At 41.7% G+C, this 26,765-nt stretch overlaps 1 protein-coding gene across 3 annotated transcripts in view; it reads right to left on the bottom strand.

The window, feature by feature from the left end:
• pde4d (phosphodiesterase 4D, cAMP-specific) overlaps positions 1 to 26,765 on the bottom strand; it is a 152,888-nt gene that overhangs the window by 40,968 nt on the left and 85,155 nt on the right. Inside the window, exon 1 of one of the 3 annotated variants that reach the window (XM_086174056.1) lies at positions 15,504 to 16,351. The exons of the other annotated variants lie outside the window; for them this stretch is intronic. Within the exon in view, the coding sequence (XP_086030182.1) occupies positions 15,504 to 15,592 (89 nt within the window). The 5' untranslated portion in view covers positions 15,593 to 16,351. Of the gene's footprint in view, positions 1 to 15,503; positions 16,352 to 26,765 lie in introns of those variants that run through there. 3 annotated transcript variants of the gene reach the window in all.

Raw genomic sequence — 26,765 nt, 5'->3', positions numbered from 1 at the left:
CGGTCCCTCGTCCCTCTGGTGGGGTGAGAGGCCCCTTAGTGTCCGCCACATTGCAAGGTTAACATTTGTGTACAAAATATTAATTTAGGGACGTGGACGACGGGAGAAAGGAAGATTGTGTGAATCCCGTTACCCGGATTTAGGGATTTTGCCCCTCGTCATTTCCAACACTCCAAACTGAGAAATCATTTCCACCACTAGAGTGGAGTAGAAGATCACGAAAAATCACAGGAAAAAAAAAAATCTTGGTTTGCCACTCGATTATTGAAAATGCACCTTGAGCTGAGTTCTATGACCTGACTTTTCCTTCCTGTTTTTCACATTATTGCGAAGCATTTTCTGTCAATTTTTCTGTCAGACATGAATCATCTCCCTTCTCTTCCTCCATGCACGCCCTGTTTTTTCAACGCTCCAGCAGAGTGCGCTCTCCTCTGAGTGCGAGAATGCAGTAAAGTGAGGAAACCTGCCAGCACAAACAGCCGCGCCTCCCTCGGGGCCTCGCCAGGGAGTGACGAGAGCTCCCGCGCGGGATCGGAGGTATTCGCGCCTCACAGATGACGACGACAACGGTGTGACAGACGCACCCTTGCGCCAAACGCCGTCATCCGTGTGCGGCGACGAACCTACAAACCACAGCAAGGAGGTGCAGGTTGGAAAAGACGCCCATCAACACACAAACCTAGATCTGATTGTGTCCAAGTGAAGAACACATGCATCTTTGTGTGTGTATGTGTGTATGTGTGTGTGTGTGTGTGTGTGATGGCCCGGTTGCCACCCGAGCTCGGCGTCTGCGCCTGAGCGTCACGCGACATCGCTGCTGTCGTCACTCTGCGCCCCCCTGAGGCACAGCCACCATGAAACCAGAGCTACTGTGTCCAGACGCTGAGACGCACAGACAGGTGTGTCTATTCAGATTAGCTAAACGTGTCGGCGATGCAAAACGAGGTTTAATCGGTGCATGAAAGGCGTCGTCTTCTTCTTCTTTTCCTTCGGGGGAATCCGCCTCTTTCTGAACCTCCTCTCTCACACCAACTAACTTTATGTCCTTCGCTCCGTCCATAAATCTCCTCCCCCTCTCCACGACATCCTCCAGAACCTCCACATCTTCATCTCTGCTCCTTCCAGCTCTTCTCCTTCAGTGTCTCTAAACCAGACAACATGGCTGCTCTCCTTTATGACAATAACAAAATCCCCCGGCGATAAAAGCCGATGTTTCGCTGCATGAAAGCTGTCGTGCACGGAAGGTACACGTTCAGACGTCTGAGCGGCAGCTCGCAGGCGAGTGGTGGGAGGTTTTTTGGGAATGAGCCGTCCTTTGTGAACATTTGTGAGAAAGAGGTGCTGTCAGACGGATTCGCCCGAGGAAGGGCGAAGAGGGAAGGAGCCGCGGAGATGAGAAGTGTTCGGATAGATGGATATTTCAAATCATTTATTTTCTGCGCCTTCAAGTACCGCCGTTCTCAGGTGCGGTCTGAGCCGGAGAAGGAGAAAACAAATTTACTTTTACCTTCGTCAAATATCAGAGACTATCGTCCTCGAATGGTGATATAGATTTGAAATTAGCGAGAAACAAGAGGTCAATAATTCATAAGCACAAAGCGTTTCGACGCTCCAGATTGTGGATTTGAAGGCATTAATACGTGCGGCTGAGAGATCATTTAAAAGCCAGCTGCAATGCTTATTGTATTCTATAAGAAGACAAAAGGCTACAAAGTTATTCAAACGGCACAGTGAAAAAAGCCCCCCCAAAAACAAAAACCCCGAACAAAACACCATTTTCTAAGGCCCAAAGCTACAGCCGCTGCTGATAATTGCCATAGCAACCGCATCTTTACCGCCTCGGTAAGAGAGCTGTATTTAAGGATGATCAGGTTGTTGTAGTTAAATATGTAAATGAGCAAAGGTGATGTGATTATGAGCCAACAATGGAATTGTAATTCACATTCATGCAACTCGCTATCCGCGCAAATGGAAAAGCTCTCATCCAGCAGCCGCCGCTGCTCCAGAGCAGCTGCTGTTATGTGTGTCAAGGAACAATTCCTTCGCCTCGGCTCGACTGGCGCTTCCTGCCTGCCTTTACAGTCCCCCAGCAAGAGACGTGTTTATAATGTGGTTGCCACGGTGATCGGGCAGAATTCAAAAGGGACAGGTAAGGTCTTCTCAACCAATCTGACTGCAGTTGCCGAGGACCAAATAAATGTCTGAAGGAAAAAAACACACATTATTATTATTATTGTTGTTATTATTAGTGTTGTTGTTGTTGTTGTTATTATTAGTGTTGTAATTGTTCTTCTTATTAATATTATTGGTCTTCTTCTTCTTCTTCTTATTGTCTGTATTATTATTATTAATATTATTATTGTCATCATTATTATTATTGACATTAATATTGTTGGCATTGTGATAATAATAATGATAATAATGATATTCATAATAATAATAACTATTATTATTATTATTGATACTGGCCTTGTTATTATTGGTCTTATTATTGGTATCATTATTATTATTATATTTACGTATATTTACGATTATTATTATCATTGGTCTTATTTTTACTATAATTATTGTTATCAGTATTGCTATTATTACTTATATTATTATTATTATTATTGGTCTTATTACTATTATTATAATTAGTAGTATTAGTAGTATTAGTAGTAGTAGTAGTATATTGATATCATTATTTTTTTATTGATACGATTATTATTATTATTGTTATTACTATTCTTTTGTATTAACTATTTTTTCGTATTACTTTTATGTCACTATTATTATTCATCAAACATCTTCCTCATGTTTGAAAACCATGCTGGCATAAAAGCCCGAATCCACCATCTCTCTGACATTATAGGGAGGCACAGAAACAGTGGACGCTGAGTCATTTGCTGTCGATTTTACAAATTATTTCTTGAGTGCGAAAAGCACAAGAAAAAAACTGTGAAGCGGGCTCGGCACATCACCCGCGACGACAGGTGTTGTATCCACTTTGATTGTTTTGACTGACCACCTGTCAAAAGAGGTTAAAATTAGGATATTTATACACACACGACGGTCGTGGTGTCCGATGCCATCAGACATTTCAGGGGCTGACGGGATTCGAGATTCTTGTCTTGCACACGTAATCCCTTGCAGACAATGCCGTGGCCTTTACTTGATTGGAACCCTGACGGGGAGCCGGCTGCAGGGACAGGCATAACAAGTAAATGCGGAGTGAAATTTCTCAGTGGAATCTGAAATATTGCACAGAGCCACGCACCGGCCTGGAAGTAATGCAGTGCAAGCACATGGTACGGCTAATAGGTTTAACTTGGCAGGAATCCCAGTGATGTCAGAGTAATCTCTTATTAAACCCTGATGACATCATCATGCCAGTGAGAGTACCGAGAGCTAAGACCACTTGCTTGCGGAGAAGTATGTGCGTGCATGTGTGTGTGCAAAATGCATGTGTGCAGGGATAGCCTCGCGACTGTACGCCGAGGGCTCCCACAATGCCAGCCGTGTAATCCAGGTTAAGCTGTTCCTCAAAAACACACGTGCACAAGGAACACCGGTGTCGCAGCAGATTTTTTTTGAAATTCTACACTGGTCCCACACTGTGTATCAAGTAAGGCCTCATACTGGGGGGGGGGATAGAAGATCTTTGAAAAGCAAGATTAACACTTGAAATGGGCACCCATTATGTCGCTATAATATGTGCTGGTTCTGACGTTTCAGATAGTGGTGGAATTTCGTGGCGCGAATTCCGATATGATTCAGTTACCACACGGCTTATCCTGCAAGTCGGGATTTTCACACAAAAAAATAATTTCCTGAGCAGTTTTTTTTGAAAAAAACAAAAAAAACAAAACAAAACAAAAAACTACAAATGGGAATAAAACAGCAATCTGCAGACTGACATTTATTAGAGCAACTTATTGCTCTGACCTGCACACGGTTAAGCTGTCAAGATACCTCAGGAATGCGTGTCCTACTTTATCTTAATCCAGCAGCCCACACACATCCCACTTAACAGCGCTATCTCAAAACAATAATAAACACATTTGGGGCCGTACAGCAGTAAATTTTCCGTCTCCGACGTCCTTCAAAGAATCCGTCCTGCGCCGAGCAAAAGGCCCTTTTCGATTAAATGCGCATTTTAATGCTGTTATAAACGTGATGTCATCAGTGGCGTCTTGCTGGGGTGGAGTTTTGTTGCCCTCGTGCAGCGTAACCAGTCTTTTTCACCGGATGGATGAGAAATGCAACTGTTTGGATCATACCGGTGGGAGTGTATTTCCTCAGAGGAAGTGGCGTACAATTGTGCTCATACTATGCCAGGATGTGCAAAAATACAGAGGAAGGTGAAATATGTAGACTAAACATTGCTCGGACCCGCAGAGGTCTGAAGGAAAGAAAATACAAGCGAGAGGGATAATGGAATAAATCTCAAGATTTCATTTTCCAAGACAGCTCGGTCGATATGACATGCAGGGGTCCATGCACTAAATCTGTATTAACGCTCTGGCTATTTTGCACTGAACAAATATACTAGTTATTTAATCTAATAATCATTGATATTTTCAAAAAAAATTGAAGTAATAATAGTCAATGTATATGTCTTGTTGGGATGGATTTTAGACTCCATTCAGAATCCTTTCTATACATTTAACGTCCACATTCATGTGATCGACGACATCACTTCTGGCTAGCAGTGGAAAATATTTGAATTTATTTTTGATTTAAATTCATTAAATAATTAATCGCCTCATATTCATTTCCATTACTCATCTATTTTCAAGAACGACACAGGAATAGCAAAGTGATATTCCTGTTGTTGTTGTAGTTATTATCCATGTGTTTTCCATTGTTTGAAAAAAAATCTGCTCCAAAAATGAAGATAATTTATTGTACATGAAGTACAGAAAATTTATTCTCACAATACGTTTCAAGTAAAAATAGGCTCGTCCTCAGATGCTTAGCAGAAATAGATTTACCAGAAACGCATATTTCTGGTAAGCATCTGGAAATATCATCTGAGAATACATTTTCTGGACTATATGTAAAGTAAATTATTTTCATTTTTGGAGCACTCTTGGCGTTATAAACCTCTGTTCAGTTGAATTTTTTGATCCAGAACCCATCCGTAACCGGGCAGCGGGTGTGCGTGTTTTCTCTTTTTTTTTCCATGCCTTGAAAATAGTTTTTGCAGGACATATAATCACAATATATCATATCAAAAAATGAATATTTATTTGTCATTTTCCCATATTGGTGTTTTCCAATGGCACAATAATAATAATAATAATGCTAATAATAATAATACTACTACTACTAATAATAATAATTATTATTATGATGGTGATGATTAGTATTGTTATATTATTAATATTATAATATTGTATAATACAATATTATGTTATACTATTATTATAATTATGAAACAATATAATAATAATACAATGAATATAATAATAATAGTAAAAATAATAATAACAATGGTTATTATTGTGATATTATAATACATTATAATACAATAATAGTATATTCTTATTATCATTATAAAATACGAATATAATTATAATCATATAATTACACTAATAATAATAACAACAACAACAACAACAATAATAACAACTATTATTATGGCTGCTGTTATTGTTAAGCTAATTCTGTGTGTGTGTGTTTGTGTGTGCATGGGGACTCCCCTCTCCAATCCTAAATCCTTCTAATCTGTTTATAACCCTCCTCATGCACATGGTCGTCATCACGCTGTCATCACAGGGATCCTAATTGCCACGATCATCTCATGAGCAATCCCCTCCTGAGACTTTGTCATCGTCATGATTTCCCTGCTAATGAGGGCGACTCCTTTAGCATTTCAGACATTTTGCATTACAATTTACGCAACCTACGATAATCTAAACACAGTCGGTGCGGTTTTAATACGTTTGTCACAACTGGCTGTCCTTGGCATCATGACGTGGATACGAAGGGAAATGAGCCACCTCCACTTCCTCCTTCGATGTACGCAACCCGAGGCTCCACGTCTGTTGTTGAGCAGACTCGTACAACCCCGACGTCCCATGGAGCGATAGAGGAAGTGGTTTCTGCCCGGCGCTGTTAGATTGTGCATCTCCTCGGATTCACCTCTGACATCTCACACTGCACTGAGGTGCCTCCAACAACTCCTGCATTGAGGAATCTCCTACATCTGCTGGGCAGAGACGCATCCAGCATCTCCTGCACTCAGTCCCCGCATACCCGAACATTGCCGTAATGTCCTTCTTCATATCATAGGTATGTTTCGAAATTGTTGGTTTAATCTTAAATTGTATATAATATATTTTTATATAACATATAAAATAACTTAAATATAAATATAATATAGAAATAGAAATAAATAGTAAATATAAATATTATATATATATCTATATATATGATATATATAGATATATATAAAATACATTTTATATTTCATAATATATATTATGTTTAATTAATTTAGCCATCCAATTCTGTATGTACATATATATATATATATATAATATTTATAATCTATATTATATTTATATTTATGTTATTTTATGTTTCATATTATATTGTAAATTTTATATAATTAATCTAGCCTTCCCATTCTGTATATATTACATAGATGTTAGTGTGTTTTTCGTGTCATTTTGTTGTCAGCACATTCAACGATGCAAAGAACAAAGTATTTCATAAGAATATTTCATTCATTCAGATCTAGGATGTGTTATTTTAGTGTTCCCTTTATTTTTGGAGCACATATGTTGCCAACACAGATGTTGCCAAATTATCGCTATGCTAATATGCCTCTGTTTACTTCTGTTAAACTACCTCTTATAATATTTGAATGTACCTGGCTGCTGCAGCAAGTAAATCTCCCTCTGGAATTAATACAAATATACATGAATATATTTTACATTCATCCCATTCAGTGTATATTGTTTCTATATCTTCTCATTCTGCATATATATATATATATTTGCCTCGCTCTGGTTATGCTATCTCCACCTTTGTGATACGATAATGGCTACTGGATGGGTTGTATTGAGAATATGGTATATTACGATAAGATAAGAGAGATTCATGGTGTTAAAAGCAGTAAGGACAATAAGAGTTACACAAGAGATATTAACCTACTGATCCGTTTGAATTCCCAAACACTGTAACTGGCAACAGATTTATTTTAGTCGCCAGATGGCTCAAAGTAAGAGCCGAAGGGAGCATTGTGAAAAAGTTCTGTTTTAACTCGTCCTCAAGGACTCGTCCATGCTTCATCCTAGCCCTGCTCGGACTCCGCTGTTAAATTAAACAGCCGTTTGACTCACCGCTCAACACGTAAAAATAAATACATGATATTAAAATCACACAATACTTCTAAGTCCACCGAAGATGAAAAGCGTGCTCACTGAATCGGTCGTTTTGCTTGAACGGCCGGGGAGATCATTCTGTTTGTTTCCGGCAAATGAAACCGCCAAAGTTCCCGAAGCAAATTGTTTACCTTTTGCGTCATTTTGTTGGCTTCGCTCATTAAAACATATGAATTTCTCCTCGGCAGTGAACAAAAGGTTCGAGAGAATGACATTCTGAAACAATGATTCTTTTAATTAAACTAAGATGTTTTGAGAGCTTCAAATTCAAATATCATCCGGATTCCTTTCACTTTTCGTCAACTTAATGGAGCCCAGGTGCCAACGTGCCTTCGTAAAAAACCAATTCGGCCCAAATCTGGGATCTTACAAACCCGAAACCAAGGAACGTAAACTGTGACTGGAACGACATCAGCATTTTAACGCTGATCTGATGAGACAAGAAGTTAATTTCCAGGAATCAACAGACAAATATTGTTTTTCTTGCCGGCAATTTCCGAACACTCCCTGTGTTTACGAATCATAAAAGAATATTGAAATCAATGAAATTCTACTGGTAGGCGTCGTCCCCTGCGGTCAAACACCAAATTGACTTATCGCTGAAATCAAATATATCGCTTGAACGCGCCTTTCGACAGACATGCAGATTTGAGAGATAGCTTTCAGCAACGCGGCGTCGGCTTTTCAATGAAAAGTAACCTTCCTTGTTTGTAAAACAACCAAAAATGCACGTGGCCGGGATGAGTCCAGTTCAAACCAGTTTGTTATCTCAAACTTTTGTGATAACACACACAAAACTAACAATACCAGACGGGTATTTCGCCATCAGATGACCAAACTAATAATATCACAACAATATCACAACAAGATCACTTTCAACTTGGGTTTTACTTATTTCATTGCCTGTTTATATATTGTATAGTTATTTTTTTGCCTATTTATTGTCTTATTTCATATATATTGTCTATTTGTACAGTTTTATATTTGAATTGTCTTCCCAGGACTACAGATGGAAATTAGCTATGAGCTACAATCTGGTACAAACATCTCTGCCTCTGCACTAAATGTAATTGTACACTGTCCTAATAAACTTTTTAAACTAAACCAAACTAAACTAAAAGTAATAAGCAGCATGTATAATGTGCATAATTACGCCCTCTTACATGGTTATTGACCTTAGTTTAGATTATAAAAATATTAGCTCTTTGGCACCGCTATGCTAATGTCAACATGTATATATTTAACATTCGCCCTTTTGTCCATTTACTAATGAGAATTTGAATATGAACCAGAGCAGAAATAAGCAAGCGCCTCAGCGCGCCTTTTTTTTCTCACGATCCATTCGGAAAAATTTTAATTTAGCAGTATAAGACGAGTTCTCGGCAGATCTTCAGGACTTGCCCCAGGAAAGAGGACGTTATCGATCTGCCCAACCGCAGTCATTCACAGCCGACAGGGAGCGTCCGATAAGACTCAAGGTCAATTACGATTGTAATTTATTTTTCATAGTCACCTACGGGACATATGGAGGAGAGCTTTCTGATATTGCTCGAGTCCACGTTGGTGGCAGCTGCTGTTCTTTTTCGCTCCTAAGATATCTAATTCTGATTTATGAAGAGCTCACTGGACAACAGGCAGCTAATCTTCACCTCCGGTGCGTCTGGCTCCTTCTCTTATTGATCCGTCTGTCAACTTCCCATCGTTGTGGATTTGAAAACAAGAGCGAGACGTCTGTGTTATCCCAGAGTCGCGGTCCAGGATCCCTTCCCGAGAGGCGGGGTTCGCCACGGATTGGTCGATTCGGGTTGTCAATCGCATAGAGGAACATACAACCATTCGTCATTTAGAGACATGCAACCATCCTCTGACAGGGATCGTCAGCGAACCCCTTGCATGTTTTTGGACCGTGAGATGAAACTCATGCGGACCTCCTGTCGGATTCGAATCGAGAACCTTCTTGCTGCAAGGACACGCTACCTATAAGTTAACCTTTCCCCTTGGCTGTTTCTCACTGGAGAACCAGTACTTCTGGTATGTCTCCCTTCTTTTTTTATGTACACTCTAAACTCCAGATTACTCCTTCCTCATCCATACCTCCATGTCCTTTGTTTCTCTATGTGGACCCCAAATGAGCAAGTGACACAAATATGATGTAATGTTGCCAAAACTATTGAAAACCAGAGCAGCGAATACTGAAAAAAAACAATACGGTATTGTTCTTTTCTGTTTTCGCCGTCCGTGCCAGCAGAGTTAATCACAGCTGGAAACACAAATAAACTTGAGGTCAAAAATATTAATGTTTATGTGACCTATGCACAGTAAGTAACGCTAACGCAGGTTAGCAAGTGCTGAAAACAGTATTGATATAAAAGACGTGGATAATTTTGACCAAAGCTGACATGATTTTTTTTTTTTAATTTTATGAATGATACAATTAAAAAAATAAAATAAAGTAAAAAAATAAGATAAAATAAAATAAGGTAAAATGAAATAAAAATAAAATAAAACAAGATAAAATAAATAAAACAATATAGAATAAAATAAAAAATAGAGTAAGATAAAATAAAGTGAATTCAAATAAAATAAAATAAAATAGAATAATTGGTGAAGGCAAAATTATGGAGGTATGGAGGTGGTATGATTTTGTTACTTTCCTGTGTCACAGCATTTTGTGGGAGTGTTGAGGAGTCTACCTCGAGATGTGATGTTTCTTTTATTCAGTTTATTGAATACACCCGGCTGATGAATGCGTGCACATGCGGAATGGCAAAGCCGTAATGAATAAGTGCCGAGTAAGGTGATCGGCCAAGTGGAGGAACGGGTTAAAAAGACAAGGAGAGGCACAAACAGTCGAAAGACTTCCAGTGATTCAGTGCTTAGGCATCAAATTAACAACCGTGACGAGATTTCCTGCAAAAAAAAAAAAAAAGGTGTGAAAAAAAGAGCTGGATGTGTTGGTATTCAGAGGAGCGGATCATTTTATCAGAGATGAAATGTGGAAGTATTTGCAAGAGGAAAGCGAGCCGTGTCACAATTCATGTAGATAAAAGGGGAGAGCCTCCAACACGACGTCGAGAACACGTCCGTCACGCCTCAAATAACTTCATAATCGGTTTATCGCCGAGCTGTTTTGCGGACGATTTGACTCCACTTCATTCTCGCCATCACGGCAAGACTGACCGAGATAACCGATCCCAAAAGACAAACGCGTGAAACGGCGGTTGATATTTGTGTGTCAACAACGTATTGAACCAAAAGGTCGTGGTGATAAATGCGGCGTAAAGGGCCGCTCCCTTTCGACTTTAGAGACGCTCTGGTTTTTACAACCCAACCAGTTTAGTTTTTTTTTCTTTTCGTTTTTATGTCAACCTTGTTAGCATGGTTTGCTGCCAGGAATTTCTTTCATTGGAAAACCGCAGCCGAGGCCACTACACATTCACTTCCCAGAAACCAAAGAGCAAACAGATGGATTTAGTGACTAACTTAACATTATTGAACATCGTGCCGCTAAGCCGTCTTTCGAGCTTTACTACGGATCGAACTTCGATGGAAAAACATTGTTACTCACCAGGGGGCAACGAAACTCCGCGTGATAAAACTTTATGAATATACAAAAAAAAAGGACAACCAGCGCAGAGGACGATTTCTATCTGTTTGTTTTTTTTTTTTTTTGTTTCATGACGTGTGAATGAACCCCCACAAACCCAATCGCAGGATAAAGCGATACAGGCGATGAATGAATAAATGAACAGGGTTCCCGACTGAATTTTCGTAAATGCCTTTAAGACCTTGTAAGCACCACCATATCTGTTTGAACCTCTTTTATGTGCTTTGCTTTTTCATGAGAAAACTCGTTAAATTCTGCCCTCAGCTCCCAATCACGCAGCCCGATGTTTCCCAGCTGCTGTTTCGTTGGTTAATATCTCCAGTCCCAACCTCAATCATTCGTGCCTGAGCTGACGTCAACCCTACACCTCTAATTTTCACTTAAAATCGCCGCAGGCTTACGAGAAATCCCGCGGCGCAGGGCGCGCCAGGGTGTTATCATCGATTCACAAGATTGCACTTGACAAACAAGCTAAATATGGATTTCCGACAAATGCATTGCTTTTTCAATGACATTCTATAAACTATGTGGAAAAGCTGTTTCTTACAAGAAGTCCCCAACTTATTTTGTACCAGGGACCAGTTTTCTGCATGAAAATGAAAATATTAGAGGCGCGGGGGTTCGAATAATAAAATCTTTTGTCAGTTCACACTATTTAATCTGAAGAAAATGATCACACTTTTTATATTAAGCAATTCAATTTTGCACGATAATATCAGTTCACTCTAACGTAGAATCAGGGTTTGTTTCCTCACTAGTAGACAGTCCTATCTTGGGCTGATGGGAGACGATGACACTCGAATTGTGTTACGTATATCCAGTCTACTCTGTAATCTTGTCTGAATGGGGTTTCATAGGTTCATCGGCACCGCGAATAACGAATAAAGGTTGTGTATCACCTGCTGCAATAAACTCGTAACTTAGGGATCTTGATATTTTCTTTTAAATACAGCTTTCTTTTTGATGGCAATCTGTAACGCTTCTGCGGTCTCATCAAAAAGCTCCCCGGCAATGTTTGTTTCCGGCTCATTTTTTTTCAAGGGCTAGCTTGTGATAGCTGATGTGTGAAATGACGCGCCAAAGTTAAGTGTGGCTGTAAGGCAAAGGCGGAAACAGCCGTTTTTCGAAATAATATCCGGAAAGTTGAATGAAAAACTATCATTTGTACCAAGGAAGACTTTCTTTGCGGACCGGTACCAAATGATTGTATAGATCAGGGGTTGGGGAACCCTGATCTATAAAATCCAAGCCTTTCGTTTATCAGCCAGGTGTATTCAATAAATTGAGTAAAACCAACATCAAATCTCAATCATTAAATCCAACAAAATGGTGTACACAGGTAGATAACAAAATCATACAACCTTTTGAATTAACCTTTTATTTTTTTTATTTTATTTATCTTGTTTTATCTTATTCTATTTGTTTTATTTCATTTTATTAATCTTGGTTTATTTTATTTTATTTCTTTTATTTTATTTTACTTATCTTGTTTTATTTTATTTATTTTGTTTTATTTTATTTATCTTGTATTATTTTATAATTTAATTTAATTTAATTTTATTTTACTTTATTTACTTTATTTTATTGTTTCACAGTGATAAATAACTGGAGAAATTTGTTTTCAAACAAAAACAGAGGAAACTTTGAGAGCAGAACCCGCCGAAATAGAATTTAGCAGATCATCATCGCACAAAACTGAAGGCTAAGGAAAAACCAGTGGAAGCGCGACGTGTAATTTCACACACACATAAACACACACGGGACAACACCGAGCAATTATTGTGTCGCGTTAAAACCCGACGGCAGGTGCGAGCTATCTTCAAGAAACCAATTTGAAAAGATTCTCCTCAGACAGAATGAAGAGAGTTTGAGCGATAGAAGCATTCTCCAGTTTGCCAGAGAAGTACTGGAGTAAATAGAAATGTGCAAATGGTTTGAAATGAGATAACAATGCCTTGAACCTCGGTATCACACCGACAAAGCCCGGAGGCTCCTTTGCCGGTTGCCGTCGGGGGTCATCGAGAAAGAGGAAGACGAGGAAAAAGCGGCGAGAGAATGAAACCGACTGTCTCGCTGATGAAAAGCTGGGTGGAAATATATCAAATGGGTCTCTTTATGCTATTTATTATCTTACTTTCGAGCCCACAAACATCGAGGTGGGGAATAGAGGCGACGCAAGCGATAAAATTCCGGGCCCTGTTTTCTAAATATAACATCATCTCTCCTTTCTCTGGGTCTCCGATGCGCCGGATTCACTTAATTGGATTACTGCACGCACTTATCATTCCCTTTCTGGTTCGCGTTTAATGGAGTTCAGATCATGCATCTTGGTTTATTCATCAGCGCTCAAGGCGAACGTCCCGCGGTTCCCCCCCGAAACGCGAGATGAAAACCGGGGGAAGGTTTTTTTTTTTCTCCGACGTTTCACGTTTGCTGTTGTGTGTGCCTGGAGATCAATTCAGAGGACGACCGGAATGACCCTAAAACAACCCGAGGGCATTGCCTACGCACATATTTACATCCAAATATGGGCGTTGAGGAGAGGTATTTTTGTGTCTACATATATTTAACGTGTGCACAAACATGATTGGTATGCGTCGGTAGAACGTTTTGATTTTACGGGAATCATATCCTTATGTTTCTCCGTATACTTCCTTCCATTAGCGCTATGCTACGTGTACAGCACGGGTCCGAAAGACCAGGATCGGCCTGTTAGTGCTCACAAATCAAGCGTCCAACCGATCCGACCGACAACCGGGAAATCCTTGACGCCTCGCTCGGACAATAACGAGACGAATGCCTCAATCCACCGGTAAGCAGGTAGCTTAATCAGAATCCAGTCAAGCTAACGTATTAATCACAACAGTGAGTTAAACCCACGTTGAAGCTTTAAGTTGCAGGACTCGATAGAGTTTAATGCTCTCCATTCATTTTGTGCTAGCTTTTAGTAAAAAGTGTTGGAAATACGAAAGTCTCCCCGTCACATGAAGAACGTTTTAAATTTCACACGGTGCGATAGATAACGTGCGGTTTGTGAAATGCGTTTGCGTCGGTTCATCTGAGTTTATGTTTACGCAACGTGCTCGGCCCCGTCAGCACTTCCAGGTTGAAAGACGGGCCTCCCGTCCACGAATGTCGTGGATGAATACGCGCTGTGTCCGTTTGTTTGTCCGTCTCTCAGGTCCATGCGGGTCCTCGTTTGGATTTTGTGGATTTTTTTTCATGTAGAAGATAAGCAAGCACATTTGGAGGATTTGATTAGTTAATCAAGTGAATACCCAGGAGAATTTACAAAGGGGTCCATTGTAAATGCGTATAATCTAGAGCTGCACCTTCTTCTTGAATTTGAATTAACTCTGGTCCGCAGGGGCAATCGCAGAGGGCTGAGAGCAAAAGTTTGAGACGGACCGATCGACCGTGCTGCCGCTAGCTAGCTTGCAGAGCAATGAAGCGTGTTGCTCAAAGGCCAAATGCGAGCGTCGGATTAATCCTCGCTGCGTGTTTGTGCCGGATACCTTCGTCGGCTCATACTTCAAGACCTATGATTGGCTTGTCCGAACAAGTCTTACTTAAACAAAGCATACCGCGAGCAGGAATTGGGAAAAGAAAAGATGATAAGATTGAGATTTTGCAAGTGCGTGCATGTGACCTGTCAAAGTAGTTTTTTTTTTTTTTTTTTGTTGACGCGGCGAAGGAGACAGTGGCGCTCATTGGCTTGTCTGCGCATCTGTTCCTCATGAAAAATATAATTGAACACATGATTTTGCTGCAAAACAATCACATGCATACCCGCGTCACTCCGGCTGCCAGACAGCGGTTGCACAGACGGTTCAATCCGAGCACAGCGGTCGCTGTCAAAAATAAAATGTGCCCTGGACGCGGAAACACGACACCCAAACGCTGCATGTTTTCCTGGATTTTTTCCATCGCCGGAGGCACTTAATCCAACGGGAGACAAACTGGTATGATTAGGGAGATTATAACCACCACCGCCACCTGTTGAATGTGTCTAATGTTTCTTGCCTAATAAACAACAAGGAATTAACACGTCCCAACAGCCCAGTTCAATGACATCACCGTCTCCCCCGTGCCCTTCCTAGTTTGGAACAATGAGACAATAATTCCGTCAAGAAATCCAACCGTAGTATGACTAATCAAAACAAGGACGCGGAGAAACCCAACGATATTGCTTCGGGTACGAGTGCTTGCTATTTCTGAGCGTCCCACTTTGCGGATCATCCCAGGCATTGAGTGTGGGAGAAAATGACAGGAAATGTTTGGGCCCATTTAACAATAAATATTCCCCGCGCGGGTGGAAAAACGGCCCCGGCGAAAAACCGAGAAATCCCCAGGGGAGCCCTTACAGAAAAACCCACTAAAACAATACACAAGCCCGAATGTGACTCAGCAATGCCACTCCAAACTGAACGTGCATTCGTGCATGAAAATCTTGGAAAAAGAACGGAGCAAAGGGCAATTCGAAAAGTAGCAAAGAAACATTCCCCTCAACCGATGCTTACCAGATCCAAGAGTGTCTTCTAAAAGGAAAGTGGCTGAGGTGCATCATGGACTTGTCACTGGGAGCCCCTGGACATTGCCCAGGTTTCATGCTGAGGCTGTGTCAGGAATGATTCCCGCCTTTCTCCCTTTGAGCCCCGAGTCTTATCTACAGGCGAATCCCCACAGCGTCCGCAGGCCCCGGGGTGATGTGTAGCGTCCCATACTGCAGTCCACTTCCCGCTCAGTCCATTCTCTGTGCCAAGACCTCCTCTGTGCTTGACTGGTTTGGTCTAGGAGCATCACTTCCAAAGCGGCGCTGGCTCCAAATTGAAAGTAAAGCAATAATTAAAAAAAAAAAAAAAAAAAATCAAAAATATATAGCACCATAAATCCCACTGGGTTCCAGGAGACTAATGATAATCCAAATAAATGTGCTCATTAGAAAGAAAACCAAAAAAAAAAAAAAAAAAAAACACAACAACATAAGAGCAGAAGAAGCAGACTTGTATGCCCAGTGTGGGATTTCAGCAATCGAATCTCAGCGGTGCAAGCGCTTGGGCGGCCACCCGGCAGGACCGGCTAAGCTCTCTGGCCGCCGCTCTTTCTTCCGTGGGATTCTTCCGGCGAAGGTTTGAAAATTGCTGTCCCACATCCACATGGTGAACCGGTCCAGGGGCTCATTCCTCCGGAAAACATTCCTCTTCCTGACAGCCGACAACGCCGGCCGGAGAGGCGGCGGCGGCGGCGGCGGCGGTCACACCGCCGTGACAGAGCATGTTACACACAGAGTCACTCACACTTGCTTTCATCCTCTCAGCTTTTGCGCCCTTTGTCTCACTTACTCGGCGTCCCCCCGCTTCGCTCTTGCCCTTCTCAACCCCTCGAGGAGGAAAAGCAAGGGAACGTGCGGTGACAAAAACACTGGAGAGCTTCGGTGTCTGCCCTTCTCTCGCTCTCGCTGGCGTCTCTCGCTCTAACACCCCCCCTCCTCCCTCCTCGGAGCTCTAGTCAGTGGGATGTCCTGATCCCGTACAAGAGGTGTGGCTGCTGCTTTAGAATCCAGCCGGCTAAACCTATCGATCCTCTTAGCGCACGCCGCTTTAGTTCATTCAGAGGGAAACACGTCTGCACGATGAAGGAAGCGCGCGCGCGCACTTAGGGGCATTTATTCATGAGCAAAGTCTTTACTGTAAACAGGAAAACGTGTGTTGACTCCAGTCTTTTACGCGGTTTTATCAATTGTCTGTGTCAAACTCTTCCCTCCTCCGAGTAACGCTTGTTTTTCTGGATCGCGGTCCGTCTCTCTGCGCTCACGCAGGCGGACCGTGAAATTTCAAACCGCACGTTGGGTTCGCCTCCCCTCCCCGGGCGCGCAGGCGAGCACGCGCTACGCAAACTTACCCCGGGAATCGCCGTGAAAACAGGCGGGGGTAACAGGGGGCGGCGGGTGGGAGGAGGTCGACTCGCTGTTTGGCTAACCAGAAACTTGTTCTGCAGGATGTCGTTAGCATCGCGGCGGCGGAGTGCATTCCTCCCTTCTTAGCAGCGGCTTCGGGCTCGGGAGGAAGTGTTTAATCCCATTTACAGGCCAAACAACAATACGAAATAATAAAGGCCATACCGGACTTTGAGCATCACACCTGAACTTGACCATCTGCAGCTCCTTTTCGACACAGATCGGTCGATTGCATCTTTGTTTTCATCTCTTCATGCATCTTGGTTGTCTGTTTTCATCTTTACTGTCTTTTTTTTGTTTCCATTCTATTGTCAATTTTTATCCTTGTTGTTGTTTTTGTTGTTGTTGTTCTCTCTGGTGTCTATTTATTTGTGGATATCTTTTGCTGTCTTCTAATAGTCTCTCTATAGTCACATTCATATTTATTGGAACTATAACTATTATAACTAATTCTATTATAACGATTATAAAGAATCAAAGAATCTCATCTTATCTTATCTTATCTTATCTTATCTTATCTTATCTTATCTTAGCTGAGCTTATCTTATCTTATCTTTAGTGTTTACTGTTGTGCCTGCTCAAGGCCGGCGACGGTGTTGAATTATGCTCAAAATATAAACAGACATGAGTGTTTGTTTGTTTTTTTGCTGTTTCACAAATAAAATCCACGGTTTTCCGCGCACGGCGGACGCATCCGGGAATTTGCCGTGTGTGTCTAGCGTTCGCCCGCGTGGGCGTGATGTTGACCAGGAAGTTATGAGTTGAGGTCAGGGTTAGCGCACTGAAATGTATGTGTGTTTTGTGCGTTTTAAAATCATCGCTGTGGCAAAGCTCCAGTCGGCTGCGGTCTGAAAAACAGGATCCAGCGCTACTTTTTACACACATCCTGCCCGACGCGCACGTCAGCACGTCCTCTTAAAATCTGCCAAAAAAAGTCCGGCACCTTCTGCAACCGACGGGCGCTCGTCCACAGGGTGGAGGAGCGCTGTGGGTAAAGGGAGACAGAAATACAGCTCTCCGGGGATATGTGGGTAGCGTGTATATAGAGGAACTGGGTTGGCAGTTGAGACAACAACACGGAGAGCATTTTGAATTTAAAGTGCTTTAAAGGGGGAAGAGGAGGGGCGGAAAACAACGCGGCACCTGTTCGCAGAGACACTTACGAAAAATAGCAAATCCCTCTGATTCATCCTTAAATGATGGTGTTGCGAACGGATAAAAAATGGACGGCGGTTCTTTAATAATACAATATGCACCGTATGTCCCTGCGTGTGCAAAGTCCGCGGTGTTGCGTAAGCCCAGCCGGTGCTTTGGGGGCTGTTGGCCCCGGTTCTACTCAGCACTGGTGAGCTGTCACGACTCATCCGACGATTTGACAGGGAGAGGAGGAGTGGAAGGGAGAGAGGGAGGAAGAAAGAGGGTGAAAAGGCAGATTTATATATATATAAAGCTGCAGAGCGGCCGTTGTTAAAAAAACAAAAAACAAAAAAACAACAAGTAGACGTATTTACAAAAAGGTTGCGATGAGGGTTTTCGCAAGCAAAGGGAAAAAGCAGCTGCCGCAAAGGGAGGTCAGGAGAACATCGGAAGATGTGAAACACAACCTCGCTGCAGCCATTAACAAATTATATCGCGCTTAACAACGGGCCCTTTGTCATTGTGTTACTCCTACGCCGCTCTTTGTCGCTGGACTTCAAACGCAGAGGGTCGGATTACACGGCAGATCAAGTGCATATCGATTTCATGTTGGCAAAGAACTTTTCTTCACTTAGCTCCGGATCGATGGTCCAGAGCGCTCACGGCCTATGCGGTAAAAAAAAAAAAAAAATCCCGACCCGCAGCGCCACGTGACCCGTCCGACGAGTCAGCGGCGGATACGGCGGTAAAAAAAAAATCACGAGGAGGCTGCGCGGCAGGGGCGGTGTATGAATTCAATTAATAATTCACGCCGGGACAGACATTTGTCGCGGCATCAGATCCAAACGGGGGAAGCGAGTCTCTTTGGAGATGTAGGGGAAGCGGCGGCGAGCGCTTGTTTGGTTCCTTCGAGGCAGGCCAGCTGTCCATCTCCCTGTTTGTTGTGGAAATGCCCCGGGCTCGGTCCTCCTTCCTTGCCATTCGCAGATTGTTATGCGGTGGCATTTAAGCAAAGGTTATCTCGTGCCCCCTTTGAATCAGATATTTGTAATCAGATCCCAACATCTAATGGGGACACGCCGGCCGTTACAGTTTAAAGAGCCAAAGCGGCCAATAACCTACTAACTTGTTGTGGGAAGATTTTCTTTGAACGACCCGTTTTAACAGAAACCAAACAGCAAAGCAAATCTCGACGGTACGTTTTCCGAACGACTTTATCCAAACCCTTTGAACGATGCGGCTTAAATGCAGATAATATATGGATTTTTGGGGGGCGAACGAGCCTCATGCCGTCAAAACATCTACCCTCGTCACATCGGACCGATGAAATAAGTTAAGATATACTTTATTGATCCACTTAGGGGAATTCTTTTGTCACAGCAGCACAACAATTACAGTATCAATAACTATCGGTATACACAGAAATAGAGACAATTAAAAGATAGCAAAAGAAATAGAGATTCTGAGAAATTCTGAGGCATTCAATTCCAACACAGAAGAAGACTTTAACGGTTTTAGTGCGCAGGAGGAAAACAGAGACAGCAATCAGCGGGGAAAGAAAATGGATGGATGGATGGATGGATGGGCTTTTCCTTGTGATATTGATTATTCATCTTTTTTTTTCCGGAAAAAAGCATTTTCCAGTACGTATTTGTGGATGTTACCGGGATGTATGTAATTAAAAGTAAGAAAAAAATTCTGTGTAAATGTCTCACGTTACAATGTGAACACCTTTGGCTTATAGACAAGTACGGCCTATATATGTACATATTGATTTATTTGTTTATCTTTAGCCAGTGCGGCTTATATTATTTAATAGTCTGGAAATTACGGTATGTAGTTTGCTAAATTGCGTAATGTAGTTTTAGCACATCTAAACACTGTATAGTTTATAGTTTATTTTATTTTCTAATTCTGCCTTTTTCTTTTTATTATTTATTACTGTTATATTTTCTGTAACTCTGGCACAACAATTTCCTTCGGGATTAATAAAGTTGTTCTTATCTTATCTTATCTTATCTTATCTTATCTTATCTTATCTTATCTTATCTTATCTGTCATTTGCAGCTGTACTGTGATGATGGTGCATTTTTTGCAGCGTACTATCAGCATGCTGGGCATTTAAACATAGTTTTATATCGTTCATGTAAAAGCCCAGCTTGAGGCATGGGTTGAAAATTAGTAATAGCTACAAACTCTGCAGGAGATCACATGCATCGTAACGAAACTATGTGAAAACTGTGTTGTGTTGATTCACTGATGGCGTTTTGATTAAAATGTTTTATTAATAATCACCTGAGTTGGTCCCATCCCAACTGCTTATCAGTATCATTTCAAACGCTGACATTGATAGAATATTTCTTTATTGTGCTGAATATTAAGCTTCACAAAGCACTTCAGTTGTATTTTCATGCACAGACATGCTTACACACCCTTAAGAGATTATTTGTTATTATTAAATGAAAACTTTACAAACCTCGTAAGAAGAAGTTGCTTTTTGCCGTGCAGATTTCAATCATTCATACGGTCATTGCCTTTAGAGACGTGCAACGGTTCACGTTCTCATTCACAAATTTCAACAATTTAGCCCTTCTGTGTGGAGTCTCCACGTTCGAATGAGAGCGAATGGCTGCACTTGTCTATATACAGCTCTGTGATTGGCCGGTTGAACCCCGCCTCTGGCCCAATAGCTGTGCAGTGAGCGACCTTACCTGGCTCAGGTTGGATTCCATCTTTAGTAGCTGCTTCGATATTAAGTATTTTTCTGGAATCAAATCTTGAATACAACTGAATATAGACACATCATGACCGTTACTAAAAAAAATCTGCACATTTTAACTATATTTTCGAGGCACCGGCAAAAGCGAATGCTAATTTGTGTTCTTCCATCCATTGTAAGCGGTTGGTTGAAAAGAATAAGCAATGGGTGGCACCGACTCTCGAGCCAGTTGCCATGACCACTGCACAGAGAGGAGACGCATGTGAGCAGCTGACGCAATACCATTTCTTTGCCTTTTTCACATCGAGCGTAGCATTTATGACGGTTTCTTCGAGGGATCGGGGAGGGCTGGGCTCTGGGGTGGGGGCGGGTGGGGGGAATTTGCGGTCTCTCCCAGGTCCCGATATATCTAATATTTTCTACTCCAGACGGTTCTGACGTTCGCGCCGCAGGAGCAGCGATGCAACGTCTGCGCCTCGTCACACATTTGCACTAAACTTCTCTCTTCACCTTTATTTATTTGGTAAACACGTGCTGCCGCCTGCGTTACATAAATCACCGGGTAATAGTGTTGCTCACTTTGTACCACACCTTATTTATAGTGACAGCAGACATAAATCTGGGTTATTTATTATTCCTAGCTGACTTTAATTAGTCTTATTTTTCCATAAATACCCGCCATTTCATTTGTTGTGTTTTTTTACCTCACAATATAAACCGCAGCTTAAATTACATATAGCACACATATCTTTAAACACGTGTGTTTATCTTATTTCGCTTAGGGCGCGCTTGGACGTGCAACCCTCCCCCCTGTTGCACCAAACGATGAGCACGCTTTTTCCGAGCGCCCCCCCCCCTCGCCGTGCACGCCGATATTCTCCTTTCGCTCCCCGCATCCATCTCCCTCCCCGTTTCCGTCCCTCTCAAGAGCCTCGGCACCTCCGTTCCCAGTCATGGTGTCGGCTCTGTTGCTCAACCCTTCCAAAAATAGACTTTTCCTGCATTGCACCAACGTTGTGTCACTGTTGCAGCCGAGATGCTGTGCTCGTTCGCCCCGCGCCTGCTGACTGGTCTGAGCTGTAATCACAGCTCTGGATTGACTGCGTGTCTACCGAGGTGTGATTAGTGAATCTGCTGAGGGTTGACGTGACCCGGTGATGACCCTCTTTGAAATGCTAATTAGCGCCGGCTCGGGGGGGAAATACGTCTATTCCGACGTCGGATGGACGGCGAAGAATTGGAATCTATGCTTTCGGTTTGCTGGTAGCGTTAAACGACTTTGTGACTGAGAGACTTTGTGTGAAAATATGCATAAATTCCAAAGAAACGCTAATCGTTACTCTAGGCTTTGGATTTTAAGGTGGACAGATTTATTGTGCATTTATTTCTCTGCCGCAAGCTATCTTTAAACACACGCAATCAATAATTAGCGATATTATGGATGGATTAGCGGTTCGATTGTGACGGGGTCCTCCCACCGTCAAGAAACACACGGGAGGTTTGTTGAAAAGTCTAAAAACCCCGGACGTGTGAAGGAATGAACGGTTGTGCGTCTACGTGACGTGTGAATGAAGGACCCCATTAACACAAGAAAACAGTGGGACGTAAATCCAGCAAGATTTAAAGAAGCAGAAGGAAGATGGAATATAGTCTGTTGGTGTTTCTGTTTTCAATTGCCGAAAATGTTACCGTCATTTCAAGACTAAGCTAACAATAGAAATATAAACAAATAAATATATATGTTCATATAAAGGCCGCAATTGTCTATCAGCCGTGGGTCTCCATGTCACAACATGAGATAATTAAATAGAAATATTAAATGTTCTAAATATTCAGCACTAAAAAGATATATTCTATCATGACAATGTTTTAAAATGACAATGAAACATAGTTGGGATGAACTAACTCTGGTGAACATTCTACCATGGGTCGGAATAATTTCATTAAAACATTTTAAATGCCCGACACACAATCAGTGAATCGGAGAACAGTTTTTCCACTCAAATATTTAACGTCTTTTCCAGACTATTGGGTGTATCTGAATATAAGCTGCACCGGCTAAACATAACCAAATAAATAAATATGTATATATATTTATTTGTATACATGTAGCACACACTACACATACACTTGTCTATAAGCCACAGGTGTCCACGTTGTAATGTGGACATATTAAACAACATTTAAATGCTCAGCATGGTGATGGAACGCCATAGAAGATGCACCATCATCACAGTAGAGCTTTAAATTACAAATGTGCAAAAACTACACAGCGCATTTTATCAAAATAGACACTGCAATTTCCAGACTATTGAGCACACCTGAATATAAGCTGCACCAGCTAAAGATATTCAAATAAATTCCTTTTTTTTTTTTTTCAAACAGAGTCTGTAAAACGGCTGATGAAAAAATGAATAATAAAATACTAATAATAACAATAATAATAATAATATTAATAATAATAATATTAAAAAAAAACACTAAAAAAAGTCAATTCATCCATCCGTTTTCTATCCCCGCTTTGTTTTTGGTCTTAAATGGCCTCAGAATTTCACGGTAATTTCATGGGTCCGATGCAACATGGCTAAATATTTTGGCGACGTGAAGCTCGTTAGCCCCGAAAAAAAATCCATAAATTAGCCGCGTTGTTGTTTAAGCCGCTGTGTGAAAAAAGTAGCAATTTACGATCCAGAAATTCCGGTCAATTTAAAGCAGTTCGTCACTTTAAATATATGAGCTGAACCTGGAACGCGGTCGATTTGGGATTTCTATCACTGGAATACTGGAATAAAATAGACATCCAGACTTTGACCGAGTAAAAAATTCAAAGCAGAACCAGGCTGGAGTTTGAATGTACGTCACGAAAATACTCTCGACACATAAAGGGCCATTCATAAGGACATTAGGCGCAGCGGCTATCGCATCCACTCCAGCTTCTGAACATTTCGGCGAGTGTCGGAGGGTTCAAAGAAAATAATAATTTAAGGTCTCCGCCGCAGGATTCAAGATCTGCTCCGGAAACGCTCTTTCAGACGGCGGCCCTGAATCATCGGTTCGGCGGCGATGCTGAAGGCAAGACTTTGGAGACGTCAGCCTCCAGGAGAAGACGACGTTTCCATGACAGCTCGACGAGTCGCCGCAGAACGCGTCTCGAAACGAACCAGCCGAGCATCTCCGAGCGGGCGGGCCGAGGAGAACGACGACCGGAGGGAAACGTTTGGGAAAAATAAAGAAACGCTGAGGGGAAACGCCCGGCATCGGTGACATTTAAACGTAACCAAAAATATGAATAAATAACATTTACCTTTTCAAAACGAGCCGGGATGAGCTGAAAGATAGAAACGCTTTGCAAAGCTCTTTCTTTTTGTCTTTTAATTTTTAATGTATTTCACACCCTGCCTTGAATTCCATTAACAGGCATGAATTATGAAGAGGGAACAGCATGTAGGACAGAGCATATTATGGGACACTTGTGTGACATTAAACCGCTAAAGTAATTACAGGTTAGGAGGAAGCGTGCAGGCTGTAAAATAATCTTAACTCTTAAAATGGCTCGGTCTATGGCTTCCTGTCTGCCGGGACGGAAACCACCGCTCTGGACGGCACACACCCTTCCCTCTGCTCGGCTCGCACTTCAGTTTACGTGCGACGGTAAAATAAAAAAAATCGAAATTTATTGCTCCGGTATAGCGTCGGTTGAAGTTAAAGTTTTGATGGAAAGCGTTCCTGCAAAGCGCGTACGATAATGAAATACGCAGAGTTTGTCGTGTCAAATGAAATGAATGGTCCGCCTTCATCCCGGCTGAATCATATGCGTCCGTCTAAATTACAAGCTGTTTTAAAATCACGGGATGACGGCGTGGAAAACCGACCTCTGCCACGAGAGGCTTGTTACAGAATCGTCCAATGAAGGTCGGTGACGTGCCTTAGGTTTCAACGCCGGTATATATATATATATATATATATAGTCATGTATATATGCATTCCTTGTTGCTTGAAAATGATTGAATCCTCCATTGCAAGAGGTTTATAAGAATCTAACTGACAAGGTAAATCAAAATAAATTAAAAAGAAAACAATGCACGAATGTATCTTGACTGGATGTGACAGGGAAAACTGAGGAGCGGGGCTGAGATGGCTTTGCAACCTTTGTCTGCTGTCATGGCTCCCATGACATTTAAAAGTCAAACGTTCACCCTCTTTTCATCCACACCTCACCTTCGTTTAATGAAACTTGTCAGCCCATGAGAAACCTGGGCAGAGACAGAGGAAACACGAAACTCAACCGAGTAACGGAGAAGCGGAGGGAGGGAGGGAGGCCGGAGCAAGTGAGATGAGATCCGGTGAATTATTTATACAATTAAATGTAACACCGCCGCAGATGGGAAGGGAAATGGGAGTTTGAAGGAAAAAATCCCGGGGTAACACTTCGCCGCAATGGACAACGCTTCGCTTTTCCATGTGATACATGAGGTAGCGCACTGGTTAGCGATTCCGCCTCTTAGCCAGGAGGTCCCTGGTTGGATTTTCAATTATCAAAATCTTCTCATCCGGGCAACCGGACTTGAATTTCTTCACTTGAAGACGTTTCGCCCCTCGTCCGAGAGGCTTCCCTCTTTCTCTATGTTCTACCCACGTCTGCATGGGGTTCCCCCTGGTTCTCAGCCAGCTCAGGTTGCCCAAACAAGCGAATGACAGGGTGAATGGTCGTATGTCTCAAAATGGTGTGCAATGAGGGACTGAATGATGAATGAATGTGTCTGAACGAGAGGTTGGATGAACGTACGTCTCCATATGGGGCCATTGAGCTTCCTGTGACCCTCGGTGCAGAATTTCTCCGCAATAAACTATCACTGTGCAGCAATAGAATAAAATTTAAAAAAATTAGTAAAAAAAATAAAAAATAAAATAAAATAAAATAAAATAAAATAAAATAGATAAAATGAAATAAAATAAAATAAAATAAAATAAAATGCAAAAGGTTTTACGATTTTGTTATTTTCCTGTGTCACAGCATTTTGTTGGATTTAATGAGTGTTGAGGTGTCTAGATTATTCAGTTTATTTAATACTGCCGGCTGAATAACAGCAGGCTTGGATTTTATAGATCACTGGTCTGAAATTCCTGGTCCGTGGATCACTTGGTAGCAGTCTGCAAAGAAAATCTTTTTTGGCTCATATGGTAGTTTTTTTCATTTGACCTTCCGGATCTTATTTTGAAAAACAACTTTTTCCGCCTTCGCCGTACTGCCGCACTTAATTCTATCGTTCCATTTCACACACCAGCTCCCACAAGCTAGCCCTTGAAAAAAAAGGGCCGGAAACAAAAAATTGCCGGAGGAAACGAGCAAAGGATGAGATCGCAGAAGCGTCGCCGACTGCCAGCAAAAAGAAAGCTGAATTTCAAAGAAAATATCAAGATTCCTACCAAAGTTACAGGATCAGCACAGCAGGTATGATAAACAAGCTCCGCGCTCACTATGCATTATTTGCATTGAACAGCTAGCTAAGAAATGGTGAATTGATATTATATTGACTAATATAAGGTAAAATCACTGTATTCAGATTAAGTTTTCATTATTTAAATAGCAACACTTTTGATCAAACTGGTCCCTGGTACAAAAAATTACTAAATATGATGGTAAAAAATAATGATATAAACACAAATTGCTGTTTATCATAGGCATCTGCACCAATCTTCCATGCCAAGTTCAACATTTAAGACGTTCGATCGCGGAAGACGTCGATCATTTCACGGGAAAATCGCAAATCCTTCTGTTTCCGGAGGAACCCATGCTCCCCGTCCAAGCTGTGAAAACATTGCCCCGCTGGATAAAAGTAATTCTGCTCCCTCCAAGAACCCACGACTGCTCTAGCTAGAGGGAGTAAAGCGATCCGTGCATTTTTGTTTTGTTTTGCATTGCACTATGTGACAGTTTGGAATGTGTGAGCGGCGCAAGCAAAGGTGATT

The sequence above is a fragment of the Fistularia commersonii genome, chromosome 26 (genome assembly GCF_037954325.1).
Source record: "Fistularia commersonii isolate RoL2024-O1a breed Wild chromosome 26, RoL_Fcom_v1.0, whole genome shotgun sequence".
NCBI classification, from domain to species: Eukaryota; Metazoa; Chordata; class Actinopteri; order Syngnathiformes; family Fistulariidae; genus Fistularia; species Fistularia commersonii.
This window is presented reverse-complemented; position numbering and strand designations above follow the sequence as displayed.